The sequence below is a fragment of the Pseudophryne corroboree genome, chromosome 11, assembly GCF_028390025.1.
Source record: "Pseudophryne corroboree isolate aPseCor3 chromosome 11, aPseCor3.hap2, whole genome shotgun sequence".
Taxonomy (NCBI): Eukaryota; Metazoa; Chordata; class Amphibia; order Anura; family Myobatrachidae; genus Pseudophryne; species Pseudophryne corroboree.
The window spans coordinates 46,129,350-46,151,648 of NC_086454.1; the positions used below are offsets into that span (position 1 = coordinate 46,129,350).

The following is a 22,299-nucleotide window of genomic DNA, read 5'->3' on the forward strand; positions in this document are numbered from 1 at the left end:
GGCCTCTGCTCCGCCTCCACGTAACCTTCCTCATCCAACATGTCGACACAGCCGTACCGACACACCGTACACACACAGGGAATGCTCTGACTGAGGACAGGACCCCACAAAGTCCTTTGGGGAGACCGAGAGAGAGTATGCCAGCACACACCAGAGCGCTATATAACACAGGGATTAACACTATAACTGAGTGATTTTTCCCCAAATAGCTGCTTGTATACATATACTGCGCCTAAATTTAGTGCCCCCCCCTCTCTTTTTAACCCTTTGAGCCTGAAAACTACAGGGGAGAGCCTGGGGAGCTGTCTTCCAGCTGCACTGTGAAGAGAAAATGGCGCCAGTGTGCTGTGGGAGAAGCCCCGCCCCTTTTTCGGTGGACTTTCTCCCGCTTTTTCTGGAAAACTGGCAGGGGTAATTTTACATCTATACAGCCTCTAGGACTATATATGATGTAGATTTGCCAGCCAAGGTGTCATATATTCCCCTCAGGGCGCCCCCCCCAGCGCCCTGCACCCATCAGTGACCGGAGTGTGAGTTGTACATGAGGAGCAAGGGCGCACAGCTGCAGTGCTGTGCGCTACCTTGGTGAAGACCGAAGTCTTCTGCCGCCGATTTTCCGGACTCTTCATGCTTCTGGTTCTGTAAGGGGGACGGCGGCGCGGCTCCGGGAACGAACACCAAGGTCGGGTCCTGCGGTCGATCCCTCTGGAGCTAATGGTGTCCAGTAGCCTAAGAAGCCCAAACTACCACCTGTTAGGTAGGTTCGCTTCTTCTCCCCTTAGTCCCTCGCTGCAGTGAGTCTGTTGCCAGCAGATCTCACTGTAAAATAAAAAACCTAAATATACTTTCTTTCTAGGAGCTCAGGAGAGCCCCTAGTGTGCATCCAGCTCAGCCGGGCACAAGAATCTAACTGAGGTCTGGAGGAGGGTCTTAGTGGGAGGAGCCAGTGCACACCAGGTAGTCCTAAAGCTTTCTTTAGTTGTGCCCAGTCTCCTGCGGAGCCGCTAATCCCCATGGTCCTTACGGAGTCCCCAGCATCCACTTAGGACGTTAGAGAAATGTTAATGATTACACTACAGTCCATTATGAATATGTTACAGTTTACACTATGGTACCATATTGTCCAGTAATGAATATGTTAATGATTACATTATGGTACCATACTGTCCAGTAATAAATGTGTAACTGATTACACTACAGTACAATACTGTCCATTAATGAATATTTTAATGATTACACTACGGTACCATACTGCCCAGTAATGAATATGTAACTGATTACACTACAGTACCATACTGTCCAGTAATGAATATGTTACTGATTACACTACGGTACCATACTGTCCAGTAATGAATGTTAATGACCACACTACGGTACCATACTGTCCAGTAATGAATGTTAATAATTACAGTACGGTACCATACTGTCCAGTAATTAATATGTTACTGATTACACTACAGTACCATACTGTCCAGTAATGAATATGTTAATGATTACACCATAGTACCATACTGTCCAGTAATGAATATCTCAATGATCACACTATGGTACCATACTGTCCAGTAATTAATATGTTACTGATTACACTACGGTACCATACTTTCCAGTAATGAATATGTTAATGATTACACTAAAGTATCATACTGTCCAGTAATGAATATGTTAATGATTACACTATGGTACCATACTGTCCAGTAATGAATTTGTTAATGATTACACTACAGTACCATACTGTCCAGTAATAATATGTTAATGATTACACTACGGTACCATACTGTCCAGTAATAAATATGTTAATGATTACACTACAGTACCATACTGTGTGATTACACAGTTTACACTACGGTACCATATTGTCCAGTAATGAATATGTTAATGATTACACTACGGTACCATACAGTCCAATAATGAATATGTTACTGATTATACTACAGTACCATACTGTCCAGTAATGAATATGTTGCTGATTACACTACGGTACCATACAGTCCAGTAATGAATATGTTAATGATTACACTACGGTACCATACTGTCCAGTAATGAATATGTTAATGATTAGGCTACGGTACCATAATGTCCAGTAATTAATATGTTAATGATTACACTACGGTACCATACTGTCCAGTAATGAATATGTTAATGATTAGGCTACGGTATCATACTGTCCAGTAATGAATATGTTAATGATTAGACTACGGTACCATACTGTCCAGTAATGAATATGTTAATGATTACACCATAGTACCATACTGTCCAGTAATGAATATCTCAATGATCACACTACGGTACCATACTGTCCAGTAATTAATATGTTACTGATTACACTACGGTACCATACTTTCCAGTAATGAATATGTTACTGATTACACTAAAGTATCATACTGTCCAGTAATGAATATGTTAATGATTACACTACGGTACCATACTGTCCAGTAATGAATTTGTTAATGATTACACTACAGTACCATACTGTCCAGTAATAATATGTTAATGATTACACTACGGTACCATACTGTCCAGTAATAAATATGTTAATGATTACACTACAGTACCATACTGTGTGATTACACAGTTTACACTACGGTACCATATTGTCCAGTAATGAATATGTTAATGATTACACTACGGTACCATACAGTCCAATAATGAATATGTTACTGATTACACTACAGTACCATACTGTCCAGTAATGAATATGTTACTGATTACACTACGGTACCATACTGTCCAGTAATAAATATGTTAATGATTACACTACAGTACCATACTGTGTGATTACACAGTTTACACTACGGTACCATATTGTCCAGTAATGAATATGTTAATGATTACACTACGGTACCATACAGTCCAATAATGAATATGTTACTGATTATACTACAGTACCATACTGTCCAGTAATGAATATGTTGCTGATTACACTACGGTACCATACAGTCCAGTAATGAATATGTTAATGATTACACTACGGTACCATACTGTCCAGTAATGAATATGTTAATGATTAGGCTACGGTACCATAATGTCCAGTAATTAATATGTTAATGATTACACTACGGTACCATACTGTCCAGTAATGAATATGTTAATGATTAGGCTACGGTATCATACTGTCCAGTAATGAATATGTTAATGATTAGACTACGGTACCATACTGTCCAGTAATGAATATGTTAATGATTACACCATAGTACCATACTGTCCAGTAATGAATATCTCAATGATCACACTACGGTACCATACTGTCCAGTAATTAATATGTTACTGATTACACTACGGTACCATACTTTCCAGTAATGAATATGTTACTGATTACACTAAAGTATCATACTGTCCAGTAATGAATATGTTAATGATTACACTACGGTACCATACTGTCCAGTAATGAATTTGTTAATGATTACACTACAGTACCATACTGTCCAGTAATAATATGTTAATGATTACACTACGGTACCATACTGTCCAGTAATAAATATGTTAATGATTACACTACAGTACCATACTGTGTGATTACACAGTTTACACTACGGTACCATATTGTCCAGTAATGAATATGTTAATGATTACACTACGGTACCATACAGTCCAATAATGAATATGTTACTGATTACACTACAGTACCATACTGTCCAGTAATGAATATGTTACTGATTACACTACGGTACCATACTGTCCAGTAATAAATATGTTAATGATTACACTACAGTACCATACTGTGTGATTACACAGTTTACACTACGGTACCATATTGTCCAGTAATGAATATGTTAATGATTACACTACGGTACCATACAGTCCAATAATGAATATGTTACTGATTATACTACAGTACCATACTGTCCAGTAATGAATATGTTGCTGATTACACTACGGTACCATACAGTCCAGTAATGAATATGTTAATGATTACACTACGGTACCATACTGTCCAGTAATGAATATGTTAATGATTAGGCTACGGTACCATAATGTCCAGTAATTAATATGTTAATGATTACACTACGGTACCATACTGTCCAGTAATGAATATGTTAATGATTAGGCTACGGTATCATACTGTCCAGTAATGAATATGTTAATGATTAGACTACGGTACCATACTGTCCAGTAATGAATATGTTAATGATTACACCATAGTACCATACTGTCCAGTAATGAATATCTCAATGATCACACTACGGTACCATACTGTCCAGTAATTAATATGTTACTGATTACACTACGGTACCATACTTTCCAGTAATGAATATGTTACTGATTACACTAAAGTATCATACTGTCCAGTAATGAATATGTTAATGATTACACTACGGTACCATACTGTCCAGTAATGAATTTGTTAATGATTACACTACAGTACCATACTGTCCAGTAATAATATGTTAATGATTACACTACGGTACCATACTGTCCAGTAATAAATATGTTAATGATTACACTACAGTACCATACTGTGTGATTACACAGTTTACACTACGGTACCATATTGTCCAGTAATGAATATGTTAATGATTACACTACGGTACCATACAGTCCAATAATGAATATGTTACTGATTACACTACAGTACCATACTGTCCAGTAATGAATATGTTACTGATTACACTACGGTACCATACTGTCCAGTAATGAATATGTTAATGATTAGGCTACGGTACCATAATGTCCAGTAATTAATATGTTAATGATTACACTACGGTACCATACTGTCCAGTAATGAATATGTTAATGATTAGGCTACGGTACCATACTGTCCAGTAATGAATATGTTAATGATTAGACTACGGTACCATACTGTCCAGTAATGAATGTTAATGATTACAGCACGGTTCCATACTGTCCAGTAATTAATATGTTACTGGTTACCCTACGGTATCATACTGTCCAGAAATGAATATGTTACTGTTTACTCTACGGTACCATACTGTCCAGTAATGAATATGTTACTGATTACACTACGGTACCATACTGTCCAGTAATGAATATGTTACTGAGTACACTACGGTACCACACTGTCCAATAATGAATATGTTACTGGTTACACTACAGTACCATACTGTCCAGTAATGAATATGTTACTGATTACACTACAGTACCATACTTTCCAGTAATGAATATTTTACTGATTACACTACAGTACCATACTGTCCAGTAATTAATATTTTACTGATTACACTACGGTACCATACTGTCCAGTAATGAATATGTTAATGATTACACTACGGTACCATACTGTCCAGTAATGAATATCTTACTGATTACACTACGGTACCATACTGTCCAGTAATGAATGTTAATAATTACAGTACGGTACCATACTGTCCAGTAATGAATATGTTACTGATTACACTACAGTACCATACTGTTTGATTACACAATGGTACAGGTTGAGTATCCCATATCCAAATATTCCGAAATACGGAATATTCAGAAATACAGAATTTTCTGAGTTAGACTGAGATAGTGAAACCTTTGTTTTCTGGTGGCTCAATGTACACAAACTTTGTTTAATACACAAAGTTATTAAAAAAATATTGTATTAAATTACCTTCAGGCTGTGTGTATAAGGTGTATATGAAACAAATGAACTGTGTGAATGTATACACACTTTGTTTAATGCACAAAGTTATTACAAATATTGGCTAAAATTACCTTCAGGCTGTGTGTATAAGGTGTATATGAAACATAAATGCATTCTGTGCTTAGACTTGGGTCCCATCGCCATGATATCTCATTATGGTATGCAGTTATTCCAAAATACGGAAAAATCCGATATCCAAAATTCTTCTGGTCCCAAGCATTTTGGATAAGGGATACTCAACCTGTACCATACTGTCAAGTAATGAATATGTTAATGATTACACTACAGTACCATACTGTCCAGTAATGAATATGTAACTGATTACACTACAGTACCATACTGTCCAGTAATGAATATGTTACTGATTACACCACAGTACCATACTGTCCAGTAATGAATATGTAACTGATTACACTACAGTACCATACTGTCCAGTAATGAATATTTTAATGATGATTACACTACGGTACCATACTGTCCAATAATGAATATGTTAATGATTACACTACAATACCATACTGTCCAGTAATGAATATGTTAATGATTACACTACAGTCCATTATGAATATGTTACAGTTTACACTATGGAACCATATTGTCCAGTAATGAATATGTTAATGATTACATTATGGTACCATACTGTCCAGTAATGAATGTGTAACTGATTACACTACAGTGTCATACTGTCCAGTAATGAATATGTTAATGATTACACTACAATACCATACTGTCCAGTAATGAATATGTTAATGATTACACTACAGTCCATTATGAATATGTTACAGTTTACACTACGGTACCATATTGTCCAGTAATGAATATGTTAATGATTACACTACAATACCATACTGTCCAGTAATGAATATGTTAATGATTACACTACAGTCCATTATGAATATGTTACAGTTTACACTACGGAACCATATTGTCCAGTAATGAATATGTTACTGATTACACTACGGTACCATACTGTCCAGTAATTAATATGTTAATTATTACACTACGGTACCATATTGTCCAGTAATGAATATGTTACTGATTACACTACGGTACCATACTGTCCAGTAATTAATATGTTAATTATTACACTACGGTACCATACTGTCCAGTAATGAATATGTAACTGATTACACTACAGTACCATACTGTCCCGTAATGAATATGTTAATTATTACACTACGGTACCATACTGTTCAATAATGGGTATGTTAATGATTAGACTACAGTACCATACTGTCCAGTAATGAATATGTTACTGATTACACTGCGGTATTATACTGTCCAGTAATGAATGTTAATGATTACAGTACGGTACCATACTATCCAGTAATTAATATGTTACTGATTACACTACAGTACCATACTGTCCAGTAATGAATATGTTAATGATTACACTACAGTACCATACTGTCCAGTAATGAATATCTTAATGATCACACTACGGTACCATACTGTCCAGTAATTAATATGTTACTGATTACACTACAGTACCATACTGTCCAGTAATGAATATGTTAATGATTACACTACAGTACCATACTGTCCAGTAATGAATATCTTAATGATCACACTACGGTACCATACTGTCCAGTAATGAATATGTTACTGATTACACTACGGTACCATACTTTCCAGTAATGAATATGTTACTGATTACACTACGGCAGGCTTTTTCAACCAGTGTGCCGTGGCACACTAGTGTGCCGCGACCAGTTGCAAGGTGTGCCGCGGGGCCAGAGCAGCTTCCTGCACCTTCAGAGTGAACTGTTGGCCCAGGCTCTTCTTAGAGGATCAGTCGTGCTCCGGCTGTGACGTATGCCTTGAAGACGCAGCAGTGTGATATCATAGGTCACAGCCGCCGCGTCTCACCACCCAGCCAGCTCACCCGCTTGCATACACATCTTGCAGTTCCTGCCTGCATACACAGCTTTCCTTGCCCACCCACTTCCACACTTGCCCGACCACCCGATGCTTTGTTTTCGCGGCACTCCACTATGAACAACCCCCACCACTGAGGGACAAGGGGGAGGACAGCTGACCGGTAGGGGCTAATACTTGTTGTTATTTTTGTTCTCCTGTGGGGAACAATAGGATTCATGTGGGGAGAATAAGGATTTATGGATTTATGGGAGGAACAATGTGAATAATTCATGTGGGGAGCAATAGGATTGTTTTTTTCTGTGTAGACCAGGCCTGGCCAACCTGTGGCTCTCCAGATGTTGTGAAACTACACACCCCAGCATGCCTTGCCACAGTTTAAGCATTCCCTAATAGCAAAAAGGGTCTGGGACTCAGGGTCGACAACAAAAAGGTCGACACACCTTAGGTCGACACCAATTGGTCGACACACCTTAGGTTGACATGGACAAAAGGTCGACATGGACAAAAGGTCGACATGAACAAGATCGACATGGAAAAAGGTCGACATTAGTGTTTTATGTTTTTTTGGTGTTGTTTTCTTCGTAGAGTGACCGGGAACCCCAATTAGTGCACCGCGTCCGCTCGCCATGCTTCGGGGCATGGTGCCTTCGCTCCGCTTCGCTCGGCACAGATTACCGTTCCAATCGTAGTCCACGTGGATCGTTAAGTATGAAAAGGTTCGAAAACAGAAAAAAAAACATTAAAAAAAATCATGTCGACCTTTTTCCATGTCGACCTTCTTCATGTCGACCTTTTGTCCATGTCGACCTTTTGTCCATGTCGACGTAAGGTGTGTCGTCCAATTGGCTTCGACCTAAGGTGTGTCGACCTTTTTGTTGTCGACCTGGAGTCCGGATACCTAGCAAAAATGTGGCAAAGCATGATGGGACTTGTAGTTTTACAACAGCTGGAGAGCCACAGGTTGGCCAGGCCTGGTGTAGGCCAATGTATGTATGGATTTTTTTTACTATGAGGGCCAATGTGTGTTTATTGTTTTTTTCTGTGGGGAACTGATGGTGTGCCTTGGCAATTTTAAAATACTGTTCGGTGTGCCGCAAGTTAAAATAGGTTGAAAATCACTGCACTACGGTGTCATACTGTCCAGTAATGAATATGTTAATGATTACACTACAGTACCATATTGTCCAGTAATGAATATGTTAATGATTACACTACAGTACCATACTGTCCAGTAATGAATATGTTAATGATTACACTACAGTACCATACTGTCCAGTAATGAATAGGTTACTGATTACACTACAGTACCATACTGTCCAGTAATGAATATGTTACTGATTACACTACAGTACCATACTGTCCAGTAATGAATATGTTACTGATTACACTACAGTACCATACTGTCCAGTAATGAATATGTTAATGATTACACTACAGTACCATACTGTCCAGTAATGAATATGTTAATGATTACACTACAGTACCATATTGTCCAGTAATGAATATGTTAATGATTACACTACTGTACCATACTGTCCAGTAATTAATATGTTGATTACACTACGGTACCATACTGTCCAATAATAAATATATTACTGATTACACTACAGTACCATACTCTCCTGTAAATAATATGTTACTGATTACACTACGGTACCATACTGTCCAGTAATTAATATTTTACTGATCACACTACGGTACCATACTGTCCACTAATGAATATGTTAATGATTACACTACGGTACCATACTGTTCAATAATGAATATGTTAATGATTAGACTACAGTACCATAATGTCCAGTAATGAATATGTTACTGATTACACTACGGTACCATACTGTCCAGTAATGAATGTTAATGATTACAATACGGTTCCATACTGTCCAGAAATGAATATGTTAATGATTACACTACAGTACCATACTGTCCAGTAATGAATAGGTTACTGATTACAGTACGGTACCATACTGTCCAGTAATTAATATGTTAATGATTACACTACAGTACCATACTGTCCAGTAATGAATATGTTATTGATTACACTACGGTACAATACTGTCCAGTAATTAATATGTTGATTACACTACGGTACCATACTGTCCAATAATAAATATATTACTGATTACACTACAGTACCATACTCTCCTGTAAATAATATATTACTGATTACACTACGGTACCATACTGTCCACTAATGAATATGTTAATTATTACACTGCGGTACCATACTGTTCAATAATGAATATGTTAATGATTAGACTACAGTACCATAATGTCCAGTAATGAATATGTTACTGATTACACTACGGTACCATACTGTCCAGTAATGAATGTTAATGATTACACTACGGTTCCATACTGTCCAGTAATGAATGTTAATGATTACAGTACGGTACCATACTGTCCAGTAATTAATGTTACTGATTACACTACAGTACCAAATTGGCCAGTAATGAATATGTTAATGATTACACTACAGTACCATACTGTCCAGTAATGAATATCTTAATGATCACACTAAGGTACCATACTGTCCAGTAAATTAATATGTTACTGATTACACTACGGTACCATACTTTCCAGTAATGAATATGTTACTGATTACACTACGGTGTCATACTGTCCAGTAATGAATGCTAATGATTACACTACGGTACCATACTGTCCAGTAATGAATATTAATGATTACAGTACGGTACCATACTGTCCAGTAATTAATATGTTAATGATTACACTACAGTACCATACTGTCCAGTAATGAATATGTTACTGATTACATTACAGTACCATATTGTCCAGTAATGAATATGTTAATGATTACACTACTGTACCATACTGTCCAGAAATGAATATGTTACTGATTACACTACAGTACCATACTGTCCAGTAATGAATAGGTTACTGATTACAGTACGGTACCATACTGTCCAGTAATTAATATGTTAATGATTACACTACAGTACCATACTGTCCAGTAATGAATATGTTATTGATTACACTACGGTACAATACTGTCCAGTAATTAATATGTTGATTACACTACGGTACCATACTGTCCAATAATAAATATATTACTGATTACACTACAGTACCATACTCTCCTGTAAATAATATATTACTGATTACACTACGGTACCATACTGTCCACTAATGAATATGTTAATTATTACACTGCGGTACCATACTGTTCAATAATGAATATGTTAATGATTAGACTACAGTACCATAATGTCCAGTAATGAATATGTTACTGATTACACTACGGTACCATACTGTCCAGTAATGAATGTTAATGATTACACTACGGTTCCATACTGTCCAGTAATGAATGTTAATGATTACAGTACGGTACCATACTGTCCAGTAATTAATGTTACTGATTACACTACAGTACCAAATTGGCCAGTAATGAATATGTTAATGATTACACTACAGTACCATACTGTCCAGTAATGAATATCTTAATGATCACACTAAGGTACCATACTGTCCAGTAAATTAATATGTTACTGATTACACTACGGTACCATACTTTCCAGTAATGAATATGTTACTGATTACACTACGGTGTCATACTGTCCAGTAATGAATGCTAATGATTACACTACGGTACCATACTGTCCAGTAATGAATATTAATGATTACAGTACGGTACCATACTGTCCAGTAATTAATATGTTAATGATTACACTACAGTACCATACTGTCCAGTAATGAATATGTTACTGATTACATTACAGTACCATATTGTCCAGTAATGAATATGTTAATGATTACACTACTGTACCATACTGTCCAGAAATGAATATGTTACTGATTACACTACAGTACCATACTGTCCAGTAATGAATAGGTTACTGATTACACTACGGTACCATACTGTCCAGTAATTAATATGTTAATGATTACACTACAGTACCATACTGTCCAGTAATGAATATGTTATTGATTACACTACGGTACAATACTGTCCAGTAATTAATATGTTGATTACACTACGGTACCATACTGTCCAATAATACATATATTACTGATTACACTACAGTACCATACTCTCCTGTAAATAATATGTTACTGATTACACTACGGTACCATACTGTCCAGTAATGAATATTTTACTGATCACACTACGGTACCATACTGTCCAGTAATTAATATGTTACTGATTGTTATTACAATACAGTACCATACTGTCCAGTAATGAATATGTTAATAATTACATTACAATAAAGTACAGCAATGAATATGTTAATAATTACATTACAATACAGTACACTAATGAATATGTTTATGATACTCTAACGTTCTGCCCCACAATGAACATGTTACACTAACATATTGTATACTGGAATGAACATGTTAAAGGTTATACTACCATAATGTCCAGCAATGAACATGTTAATAACACTAAAACACATTGTATAGTAATAAACATGATTACACTAGCACACTGTCCAGCAATGAACACATTCAGGATTACACTAGCACACTGTCCAGCAATGAACACGTTCAGAATTACACTAGCACACTGCCCAGCAATGAACACGTTCAGGATTAACTAGCACACTGTCCATCAATGAACACGTTCAGGATTACACTAGCACACTGTCCAGCAATGAACACATTCAGAATTACACTAGCACACTGTCCAGCAATGAACACATTCAGAATTACACTAGCACACTGTCCAGCAATGAACACGTTCAGAATTACACTAGCACACTGTCCAGCAATGAACACATTCAGAATTACACTAGCACACTGTCCAGCAATGAACACATTCAGGATTACACTAGCACACTGTCCAGCAATGAACACATTCAGAATTACACTAGCACACTGTCCAGCAATGAACACATTCAGAATTACACTAGCACACTGTCCAGCAATGAACACGTTCAGGATTACACTAGCACACTGTCCAGCAATGAACACATTCAGAATTACACTAGCACACTGTCCAGCAATGAATACGTTCAGAATTACACTAGCACACTGTCCAGCAATGAACACATTCAGAATTACACTAGCACACTGTCCAGCAATGAACACATTCAGGATTACACTAGCACACTGTCCAGCAATGAACACATTCAGAATTACACTAGCACACTGTCCAGCAATGAACACATTCAGAATTACACTAGCACACTGTCCAGCAATGAACACGTTCAGAATTACACTAGCACACTGCCCAGCAATGAACACGTTCAGGATTACACTAGCACACTGTCCAGCAATGAACACGTTCAGGATTACACTAGCACACTGTCCATCAATGAACACGTTCAGAATTACACTAGCACACTGTCCAGCAATGAACACATTCAGGATTACACTAGCACACTGTCCATCAATGAACACGTTCAGGATTACACTAGCACACGGTCCAGCAATGAACACGGTTATACTAACATACTTGACTGGTTTATGCACGGATGAGGAAAGTTGATGGGATGTGAGGAACGCTCTGGATGGGAGCAATGATCATGTGTTATGACTTAGAGATGAGCAGTATATAAACCTACCTGGGATAAATATGTGACTTTGTATGTATGCACTGTGACTGGGAGCTGCACGAGGGATGCTGAGCTTGGAATTGCTCCTACACATTGCAGAGCGTAGTGGATGCTGCATGCGCTCAATACTGGGAACACATCCAACTCAGTACGCTGCAGCATTTTCTGCTGACTCGCTGGAGACGCAGGAACCCTACCTCTCATTCTGCATACCGGCTTCTCATGCAACACTGACTGATGGGACGCACAGCAGCAGAGGTGCACAGGACAGGGCAGTGCTCGCTACACAGACCTGCAGCACAAGGCACTGCAACATCACTGCTGGACCTAATCATTCTTGTATTGTAAGGAGCTGCTAACCCCACATAACATAAGACTTGCAACCATCAGGAATTTGTCTAGTTAGCAACTGGACAGGCTGCTGGTGGTGCACAGGGGAAGGGATGATGTGAACGGACACTGGGAATAATGTAAATTAGGCTACTTTTGGCCAGTCCAGCTGTAATACTTGTGTAGCAAACAGGGAGGGGGTCTCTAAATCCATGGGGCAGATTCAAACCAGCATGCCAGTCAGCTGCACGTGCATTCGCATTGCGTGCGCAGATTCAGATACTTGTCTGTACACATCTATGGGGTCTCACCTAATGTACAGCAGCCGCCATCGCTATCAGCGCAGACTAGCCTATACCCGGTGTAACAGCCATCGCTATCAGCGCAAACTAGCCTATGCCCGGTGCAACAGCCAGCGCTATCAGCACAGACTAGCCTATGCCCGGTGCAACAGCCATCGCTATCAGCGCAGACTAGCCTATACCTGGTGTAACAGCCATCGCTATCAGCGCAGACTAGCCTATACCTGGTGTAACAGCCATCGCTATCAGCGCAGACTAGCCTATACCCGGTGTAACTGCCATCGCTATCAGCGCAGACTAGCCTATACCCGGTGCAACAGCCATCGCTATCAGCGCAAACTAGCCTCTACCTGGTGTAACAGCCATCGCTATCAGCGCAAACTAGCCTCTACCTGGTGTAACAGCCATCGCTATCAGCGCAGCCTAGCCTATACCCGGTGCAACAGCCATCGCTATCAGCGCAGACTAGCCTATACCCGGTGTAACAGCCATCGCTATCAGCGCAAACTAGCCTATGATCGGTGCAACAGCCATCGCTATCAGTGCAGAATAGCCTATGCCCGGTGTAACAGCCATCGCTATCAGCGCAGACTAGCCTATACCCGGTGTAACAGCCATCGCTATCAGCGCAAACTAGCCTATACCCGGTGTAACAGCCATCGCTATCAGCGCAGACTAGCCTATACCCGGTGTAACAGCCATCGCTATCAGCGCAGACTAGCCTATGCCCGGTGCAACAGTCATTGCTATCAGCGCAGACTAGCCTATACCCGGTGCAACAGCCATCGCTATCAGCGCAGACTAGCCTATACCCGGTGTAACAGCCATCGCTATCAGCGCAAACTAGCCTATGCCCGGTGCAACAGCCATCGCTATCAGCACAGACTAGCCTATGCCCGGTGCAACAGCCATCGCTATCAGCGCAGACTAGCCTATGCCCGGTGCAACAGCCATCGCTATCAGCGCAGACTAGCCTATACCCGGTGTAACAGCCATCGCTATCAGCGCAAACTAGCCTATGCCCGGTGCAACAGCCATCGCTATCAGCACAGACTAGCCTATGCCCGGTGCAACAGCCATCGCTATCAGCGCAGACTAGCCTATGCCCGGTGCAACAGCCATCGCTATCAGCGCAGACTAGCCTATACCCGGTGTAACAGCCAGCGCTATCAGCACAGACTAGCCTATACCTGGTGCAACAGCCATCGCTATCAGTGCAGACTAGCCTATACCCGGTGCAACAGCCATCGCTATCAGCGCAGACTAGCCTATACCCGGTGCAACAGCCATCACTATCAGCGCAGACTAGCCTATACCCGGTGCAACAGCCATCGCTATCAGTGCAGACTAGCCTATACCCGGTGTAACAGCCATCGCTATCAGCGCAAACTAGCCTATGCCCGGTGCAACAGCCAGCGCTATCAGCACAGACTAGCCTATGCCCGGTGCAACAGCCAGCGCTATCAGCGCAGACTAGCCTATACCCGGTGCAACAGCCATCGCTATCAGCGCAGACTAGCCTATACCCGGTGCAACAGCCATCGCTATGAGCGCAGACTAGCCTATACCCGGTGCAACAGCCATGGCTATCAGTGCAGACTAGCCTATACCCGGTGCAACAGCCATCACTATCAGCGCAATACCTGGTGCAACAGCCATCGCTATCAGCGCAGACTAGCCTATACCCGGTGCAACAGTCATCGCTATCAGTGCAGACAAGCCTATACCCGGTGCAACAGCCATCGCTATCAGTGCAGACTAGCTTATACCCGGTGCAACAGCCATCGCTATCAGCGCAGACTAGCCTATACCCGGTGCAACAGCCATCGCTATGAGCGCAGACTAGCCTATACCCGGTGCAACAGCCATGGCTATCAGTGCAGACTAGCCTATACCCGGTGCAACAGCCATCACTATCAGCGCAATACCTGGTGCAACAGCCATCGCTATCAGTGCAGACTAGCCTATACCCGGTGCAACAGTCATCGCTATCAGTGCAGACAAGCCTATACCCGGTGCAACAGCCATCGCTATCAGTGCAGACTAGCTTATACCCGGTGCAACAGCCATCGCTATCAGCGCAGACTAGCCTATGCCCGGTGCAACAGCCATCGCTATCAGCGCAGACTAGCCTATACCCGGTGCAGCCGCCATCGCTATCAGTGCAGACTAACCTATGCCCGGTGCAACAGTCATCACTATCAGCGCAGACTAGCCTATACCCGGTGCAGCCGCCATCGCTATCAGCGCAGACTAGCCTATACCCGGTGCAGCCGCCATCGCTATCAGCGCAGACTAGCCTATACCCGGTGCAACAGCCATCGCTATCAGCACAGACTAGCCTATACCCGGTGTAACAGCCATCGCTATCAGCGCAGACTAGCCTATACCCGGTGTAACAGCCATCGCTATCAGCGCAGACTAGCCTATACCCGGTGCAACAGCCATCACTATCAGTGTAGACTAGCCTATACCCGGTGTAACAGCCATCGCTATCAGCGCAGACTAGCCTATACCCGGTGCAACAGCCATCGCTATCAGTGCAGACTAGCCTATACCCGGTGCAACAGCCATCGCTATCAGCGCACACTAGCCTATACCCGGTGCAACAGCCATCGCTATCAGCGCAGACTGGTCTATACCCAGTGCAACAGCCATCGCTATCAGTGCAGCCTAGCCTATACCCAGTGCAACAGCCATCGCTATCAGCGCAGACTAGCCTATACCCGGTGCAACAGCCATCGCTATCAGCGCAGACTAGCCTATACCCGGTGCAACAGCCATCGCTATCAGCGCAGACTAGCCTATACCCGGTGTAACAGCCATCGCTATCAGCGCACACTAGCCTATACCCGGTGCAACAGCCATCGCTATCAGCGCAGACAGGTCTATACCCAGTGCAACAGCCATCGCTATCAGTGCAGACTAGCCTATACCCTGTGCAACAGCCATCGATATCAGTGCAGACTAGCAAATACCCGGTGCAACAGCCATCGCTATCAGCGCAGACTAGCCTATACCTGGTGCAACAGCCATCGCTATCAGCGCAGACTAGCCTATACCCGGTGCAACAGCCATCGCTATCAGTGCAGACTAGCCTATACCCGGTGCAACAGTCATCGCTATCAGTGCAGACTAGCCTATACCCGGTGCAACAGCCATCGCTATCAGTGCAGACTAGCCTATACCCGATCCAACCGCCATCGCTAATAGCGCAGACTAGCCTATACTCGGTGCAACAGCCATCGCTATCAGCGCAGACTAGCCTATACCCGGTGTAACAGTCATCGCTATCAGCGCAGACTAGCCTATACCCGGTGCAACAGCCATCGCTATCAGTGCAGACTAGCCTATACCCGGTGCAACAGCCATCGCTATCAGCGCAGACTAGCCTATGCCCGGTGCAACCGCCATCGCTATCAGCGCAGACTAGCCTATACCCGGTGCAACAGCCATCGCTATCAGTGCAGACTAGAATATACACGGTGCAACAGCCATCTATCAGTGCAGACTAACCTATACCCGGTGCAACAGCCATCGCTATCAGTGCAGACTAGCATATAACCGGTGCAACAGCCATCGCTATCAGTGCAGACTAGCCTATACCTGGTGCAACAGTCATCGCTATCAGCACAGACTAGCCTATACCCGGTGCAACAGCAATCGCTATCAGCGCAGACTAGCCTATACCCGGTGTAACAGTCATCGCTATCAGCGCAGACTAGCCTATACCCGGTGCAACAGCCATCGCTATCAGCGCAGACTAGCCTATACCCGGTGCAACTGCCATCGCTATCAGCGCAGACTAGCCTATACCCGGTGCAACAGCCATCGCTATCAGTGCATACTAGAATATACACGGTGCAACAGCCATCGCTATCAGTGCAGACTAACCTATACCCGGTGCAACAGCCATCGCTATCAGTGCAGACTAGCCTATACCTGGTGCAACAGCCATCGTTATCAGCGCAGACTAGCCTATACCCGGTGCAACAGCCATCGCTATCAGCGCAGACTAGCCTATACCCGGTGCAACAGCCATCGCTATCAGTGCAGACTAGCCTATGCCCGGTGCAACAGCCATCGCTATCAGTGCAGACTAGCCTATACACGGTGCAACTGCCACCGCTATCTCGGACACAGACAGCCGCACCAGCCCTGCAGTTATATCTTACAACTGCAGCCCGCAACATTACGATTTTGACAGACTTTGTCTCCGAAACAGACCAGATAGACTGATCTGCTCTGTGGCTGCATCGCACAGTGCAATCTCAGCAAATACTGTATCCTGCATTCGCGACACGTCTGGACCTTGAAACGGACATCCCTTGTGTACACTGTATCATGCCTCATACCAGTGGCTGACCGTTCCTTCTATTTGCGGGTAACATCTACACAATTACAGTATATTTCCTATATATCCATTTGGTATTCATTTCTTATGCTCATTGTATATACTGTCTTATAAAACCAATCTATATCAGATTATGATAGTACCTATCTTGTAGGCAACCGGCAGCGTACGTCTCCCCATCTTATGACATATGACATTGTGGAGCTATAATGGATTACCAGAGCTGTGTTCGGTTTTGAATCCGACATATTTACGGGCTCAGTATCTTGTCTAGTTTTTTTCTCTCTTCTTTTTTCTTTCAAAATCCACTTGGAGCAAAGATTTATAGTAGCTTTTTCAACCATTATTATTATTATACAATGTATTTCTGCAGCTCTGATATCAGTGAGACATAAAAGTAATAATTCATCTTATGATAGAACTGTTGATATGTTACTATTTTGCTAATTTTTCCACTTGTTATCTCTTTGAGACACTTGATATCAATCTGCTAGTATCAAACAGTTATTTTTCTATGGTTTCAAGCACTCTTTACTTTTTTCTTTCTGCCAATTCTTCTACAATCAGCCTGTCACAACGTTTGGTATTAACATCACAGGCATTATTAGCACCCTGTAATTGATTGGCATTTGTGCAACAATTTTCCTGCAGGACTTTTTGTCCATTTGTATCTTATTAATCTCACCTAAACAACTTTAGACTAGTATTGTCTCTTTCTCTTCTTCTTCTTTTTCCCCACTTCTTCTAATTCAGGACTCTCACCATTGATTCAGGGGTAACCATCCCTGTCTAACATTGGCAGCAGATCCCCTATTTTCCTCTCCAATCTACATCCACTCCTTTTCCTCTCCATTTCGTGAACTCTCATCAGTGATTCCTGAGCCTTCGATATCAAATATTTCTTCTACTATCATACCACACTGGCAACGCCCGAATCCTTCCGATCTTGGAAGCTAAGCAGTGTTGGGCTGGGTTAGTACTCAAGTGGGAGACTCTTGAGGAATACTCAGTTTAGTAGAAACTCTTGGACGGTTTTGCTCAAGCGTCTAACACTGACAGCAGATTCATCTCACTTATTCAAGCCTTTCGACTCTATCTGTCTCTACAATACCTATAATAGATATAGCGGACTATCATCAACCTAATATATCTGTATAATTTATTCACATACCTACTCAGGATTCATATAGATATACTTTTTCAGGCCTCCTGCTGTTATTTACTGTATTTTTGAACCCAGGCAGTTCAGAACCATCATTCAGTATTTACACTGTAATAATTTGTTCTATGCTCTCCTACCCTCCCCTTTTCTGACTAGAACTATTATTCAGTATTTACACTGTAAAAATTTGTTCTGTTTTCTCCTACCCTCCCCCTTTCTGATATTTCTGACAGTATATTCTACTACCATTTTATCGATTCTTGCTAATAAAATTTACATATTTTTTAACATTGTTTCTTCTGAGACTTCTATACATATACATATAAGAGTGCGCCCACAAAAGAGTCTTATTTTCTCTTCTTTTGTTGCATGACCAGTGTGTGGGGTAAGCGCTGGCCCAGGGTGCCCCTCACAGCACAGCACCATGTGCCTCTGGTACCGTCCTTCCCCGTTGCCGTCATCTTCACACCGGCCGGTGACTAACTCACCACTCAGGGGTCGGTGACTAACTCACCACTCACTTCAGCTCTGTAAGGGGTCGGCAGCATGCTGCTGGGGCGAGCGGTTCCCATGTGGCGGAGACCGATCAGACCCCTCTGGAGCTCAGTGTCCAGTCAGCGGAGTCAGTGGCTCAGACTCCGCTGGGCGGACACTGCTCCCCCCCTCTTAGTCCCACGCTGCAGGCAGGCTGTTGCCAACAGCCTCCTGTAAAAAACAACAACTCTATTTATAACTTTTCCAGGAAAGCTCTGTAGAGCTCCCCTAGCTGTGACCGGCTCCTCCGGGCACATTTTCTAAACTGAGTTTGATAGGAGGGGCATAGAGGGAGGAGCCAGCCCACACTCTAAAACTTTTAAAGTGCCAATGGCTCCTGGTGGACCCGTCTATACCCCATGGTACTAATGTGGACCCCAGCATCCTCTAGGACGTAAGAGAAATACCAATATAATACAGTAACTATTGGATGAGTAATTCTACGAGCGGTTTAGTTATTTAGGGGTTATTTATTAACAATATTTTGTGGGAAACCCTCCAAAAACAGCTTCCTTCAAATGAAGTACAGTATCCCCTGTATGTATGAAGGGGTAACCTTCAGCAGGCTTACAAGGAATAGAGCATGTGGGCATTTAACAGGACTATCTGCGAGCAGTGAGCCAAATTCATACGTACATCTACGATGTTTCTAGATCTGCGCACACGCAGAAGCCGCACTGCACATTTGCACATCCAGGGCTGCGATGTTGCTCTCTGTGCCCCAAACACTGCATGACTGACATGCTGCTTGCGTTTGGGGGAGATGACGGGGCGGTGACAGACAGCGCTGCAGAAGACGGGGGCTTGTCAGCCACGGTTTCTGGACTTGCTAAAACCACCAGCTGCTTATTTTTAATGCAGCGTCACTGGCTTCAGCAGCGTGAGATTCCCGGTCACCCCGAGTAACCTGACCGATATTCACACCGAGAATCCGATGCAGCGTCGCAGCTGATTAGAGAGGCCGGCAGGAGGCGTCTATTTACACAAGACGCCTCCTGCAGCATTACTGTTGCACAGCGACTCAGTATAAAGACCCAGCGGCTGTGTGGTCTGCGTACATCTTTAAATCATGCCCTGCATACGGACATTAGTGTGCGTATAATGGGGGTTATTCAGGTGTGGTTGGAGTTGCTTCCTGATGTGCAAAGTACCAATTATCGGTACTTTGCGCAACACAGTACAGTCTGCTGCCGTCTGGGGGGAGGCCTCCGTTGGTGAAAATGTTGCTGCTGTTTAGGGGGAGGGAAGAGGCAAAGGATCCCATCGTTAGGCAGAGATTTCCTGCCATCTGCAAAAAAAAAAAGGGGGGGGGGGGATCCAAATATGTGCTTCACGCCGCCCAATGGTGAGTGCTTTGATCCTATGCTGCTTCGCTCGGATCACTACTGCAGCAGGGGTTGTGTCTATGTTGCCTTCGTGCTAAGGACCTGGACGTGACAAAACGAGAGGGCAGGAGAGCACTTCCGCCCTTACAGCATCTAAATGTCTCCTTCGTTCTCCGATCGTTTGGGGCAAATTTATTTCTCTATGCAGCATTGGACGCTCGCCACGCATCGGGCTCGGTGTCTCGCTCCGCTCGCCACACTTTACTATTCCAAATAGATTGTGACATGGACCCAGGGGGTTATGGGAAAGGTCCTTAGCGCGAAGAGAATCTAGACGCTACCCTGCAGCAGGAGGCGTCCGCTTGTAATAGAGGCCACCTGCTGCATCGCCATACAGAGCTATCACTGCCGCTGCCAAGGAAGTGATAGCACCTCCAACCACATCTGAATCAGGCACAATATCATTTAATAATCTCTATTATCAGTACTCAGTAGCATTACTTTAGTATGAGTATATACCTTGAATACTGTACACTGATTTGTACGATGGGATATTAGCCACTGACTCCACAAACTGCTGTAAACTGTTACTGCAGATAGAACGTGAAGGAGGGATATTATATATGCTACCCATGTTCCATGGCTGCAGCTACTGTCCAGGCAAAAATATATGCAGCAGCAATGTCTAATATCAGGGTCTAGCACTAAGCAGCCGCACTAGTCAGGTCACCAGCACTGCAAGCATGCGATAAGCCAGGAGAGGCACCCATGCACGAGTACAGTAAGTATTCCACCCTGCTCTAAGGCAATGCCCCTGTTGTAGAACCACAAGTCCCAGCATGCCCTGTCTATACGTGTAAAGGTTGCTGGGACCTGTAGTTCCGGAGCCATGCGCGCCCCCTGGCGGCAGGCGCGGCGTCACACCTACCCAGGCGCAGAGCAGCTGCCGCTCTTCCTCCTCTCCACTCATCGTATCACTTCCGCATGTGACGTCACCCAGCGGCGAGTGTAAAGAGAAGAGTGAGTCTGCGAGCGCCATCTGCCGGCCAGAGTGATAATTACACCAAGACCTGTGATGGGAATAGAGATTCTATTCTTGCCAGGAGATTTATGGCTTGTTATGTAACCCTCTCTTTCCTACTCCTAGACGTCTTTAGAACAAAGCAGCAAGAAATAGCAAGGCGTCCTTTCCCTGCACATTACATGAACTCTTGCATCTGGAAACACTGTACAGCAATTAGCTATAATGAACAAAAATGCAAGAAAAAAAAAACACTGGGGCCGCTGCAGTGCGGATCCTCTGCTAGT

General features: G+C 42.6%; 1 protein-coding gene and 1 pseudogene across 1 annotated transcript in view; one reads left to right on the forward strand and one right to left on the reverse strand.

Annotated features, from left to right (window-relative positions):
• The window catches only part of SERGEF (secretion regulating guanine nucleotide exchange factor), a 271,874-nt gene extending 249,879 nt beyond the window's left edge, over positions 1–21,995 (reverse strand). The window contains exon 1 of the mRNA XM_063944109.1: positions 21,920–21,995. Within this exon, the coding sequence (XP_063800179.1) occupies positions 21,920–21,961 (42 nt within the window). The 5' untranslated portion in view covers positions 21,962–21,995. The remainder of the gene's footprint in view (positions 1–21,919) is intronic.
• Positions 18,873–18,991, forward strand: LOC134971326 (5S ribosomal RNA; annotated as a pseudogene).
• Positions 21,996–22,299: the final 304 nt, after the last annotated feature.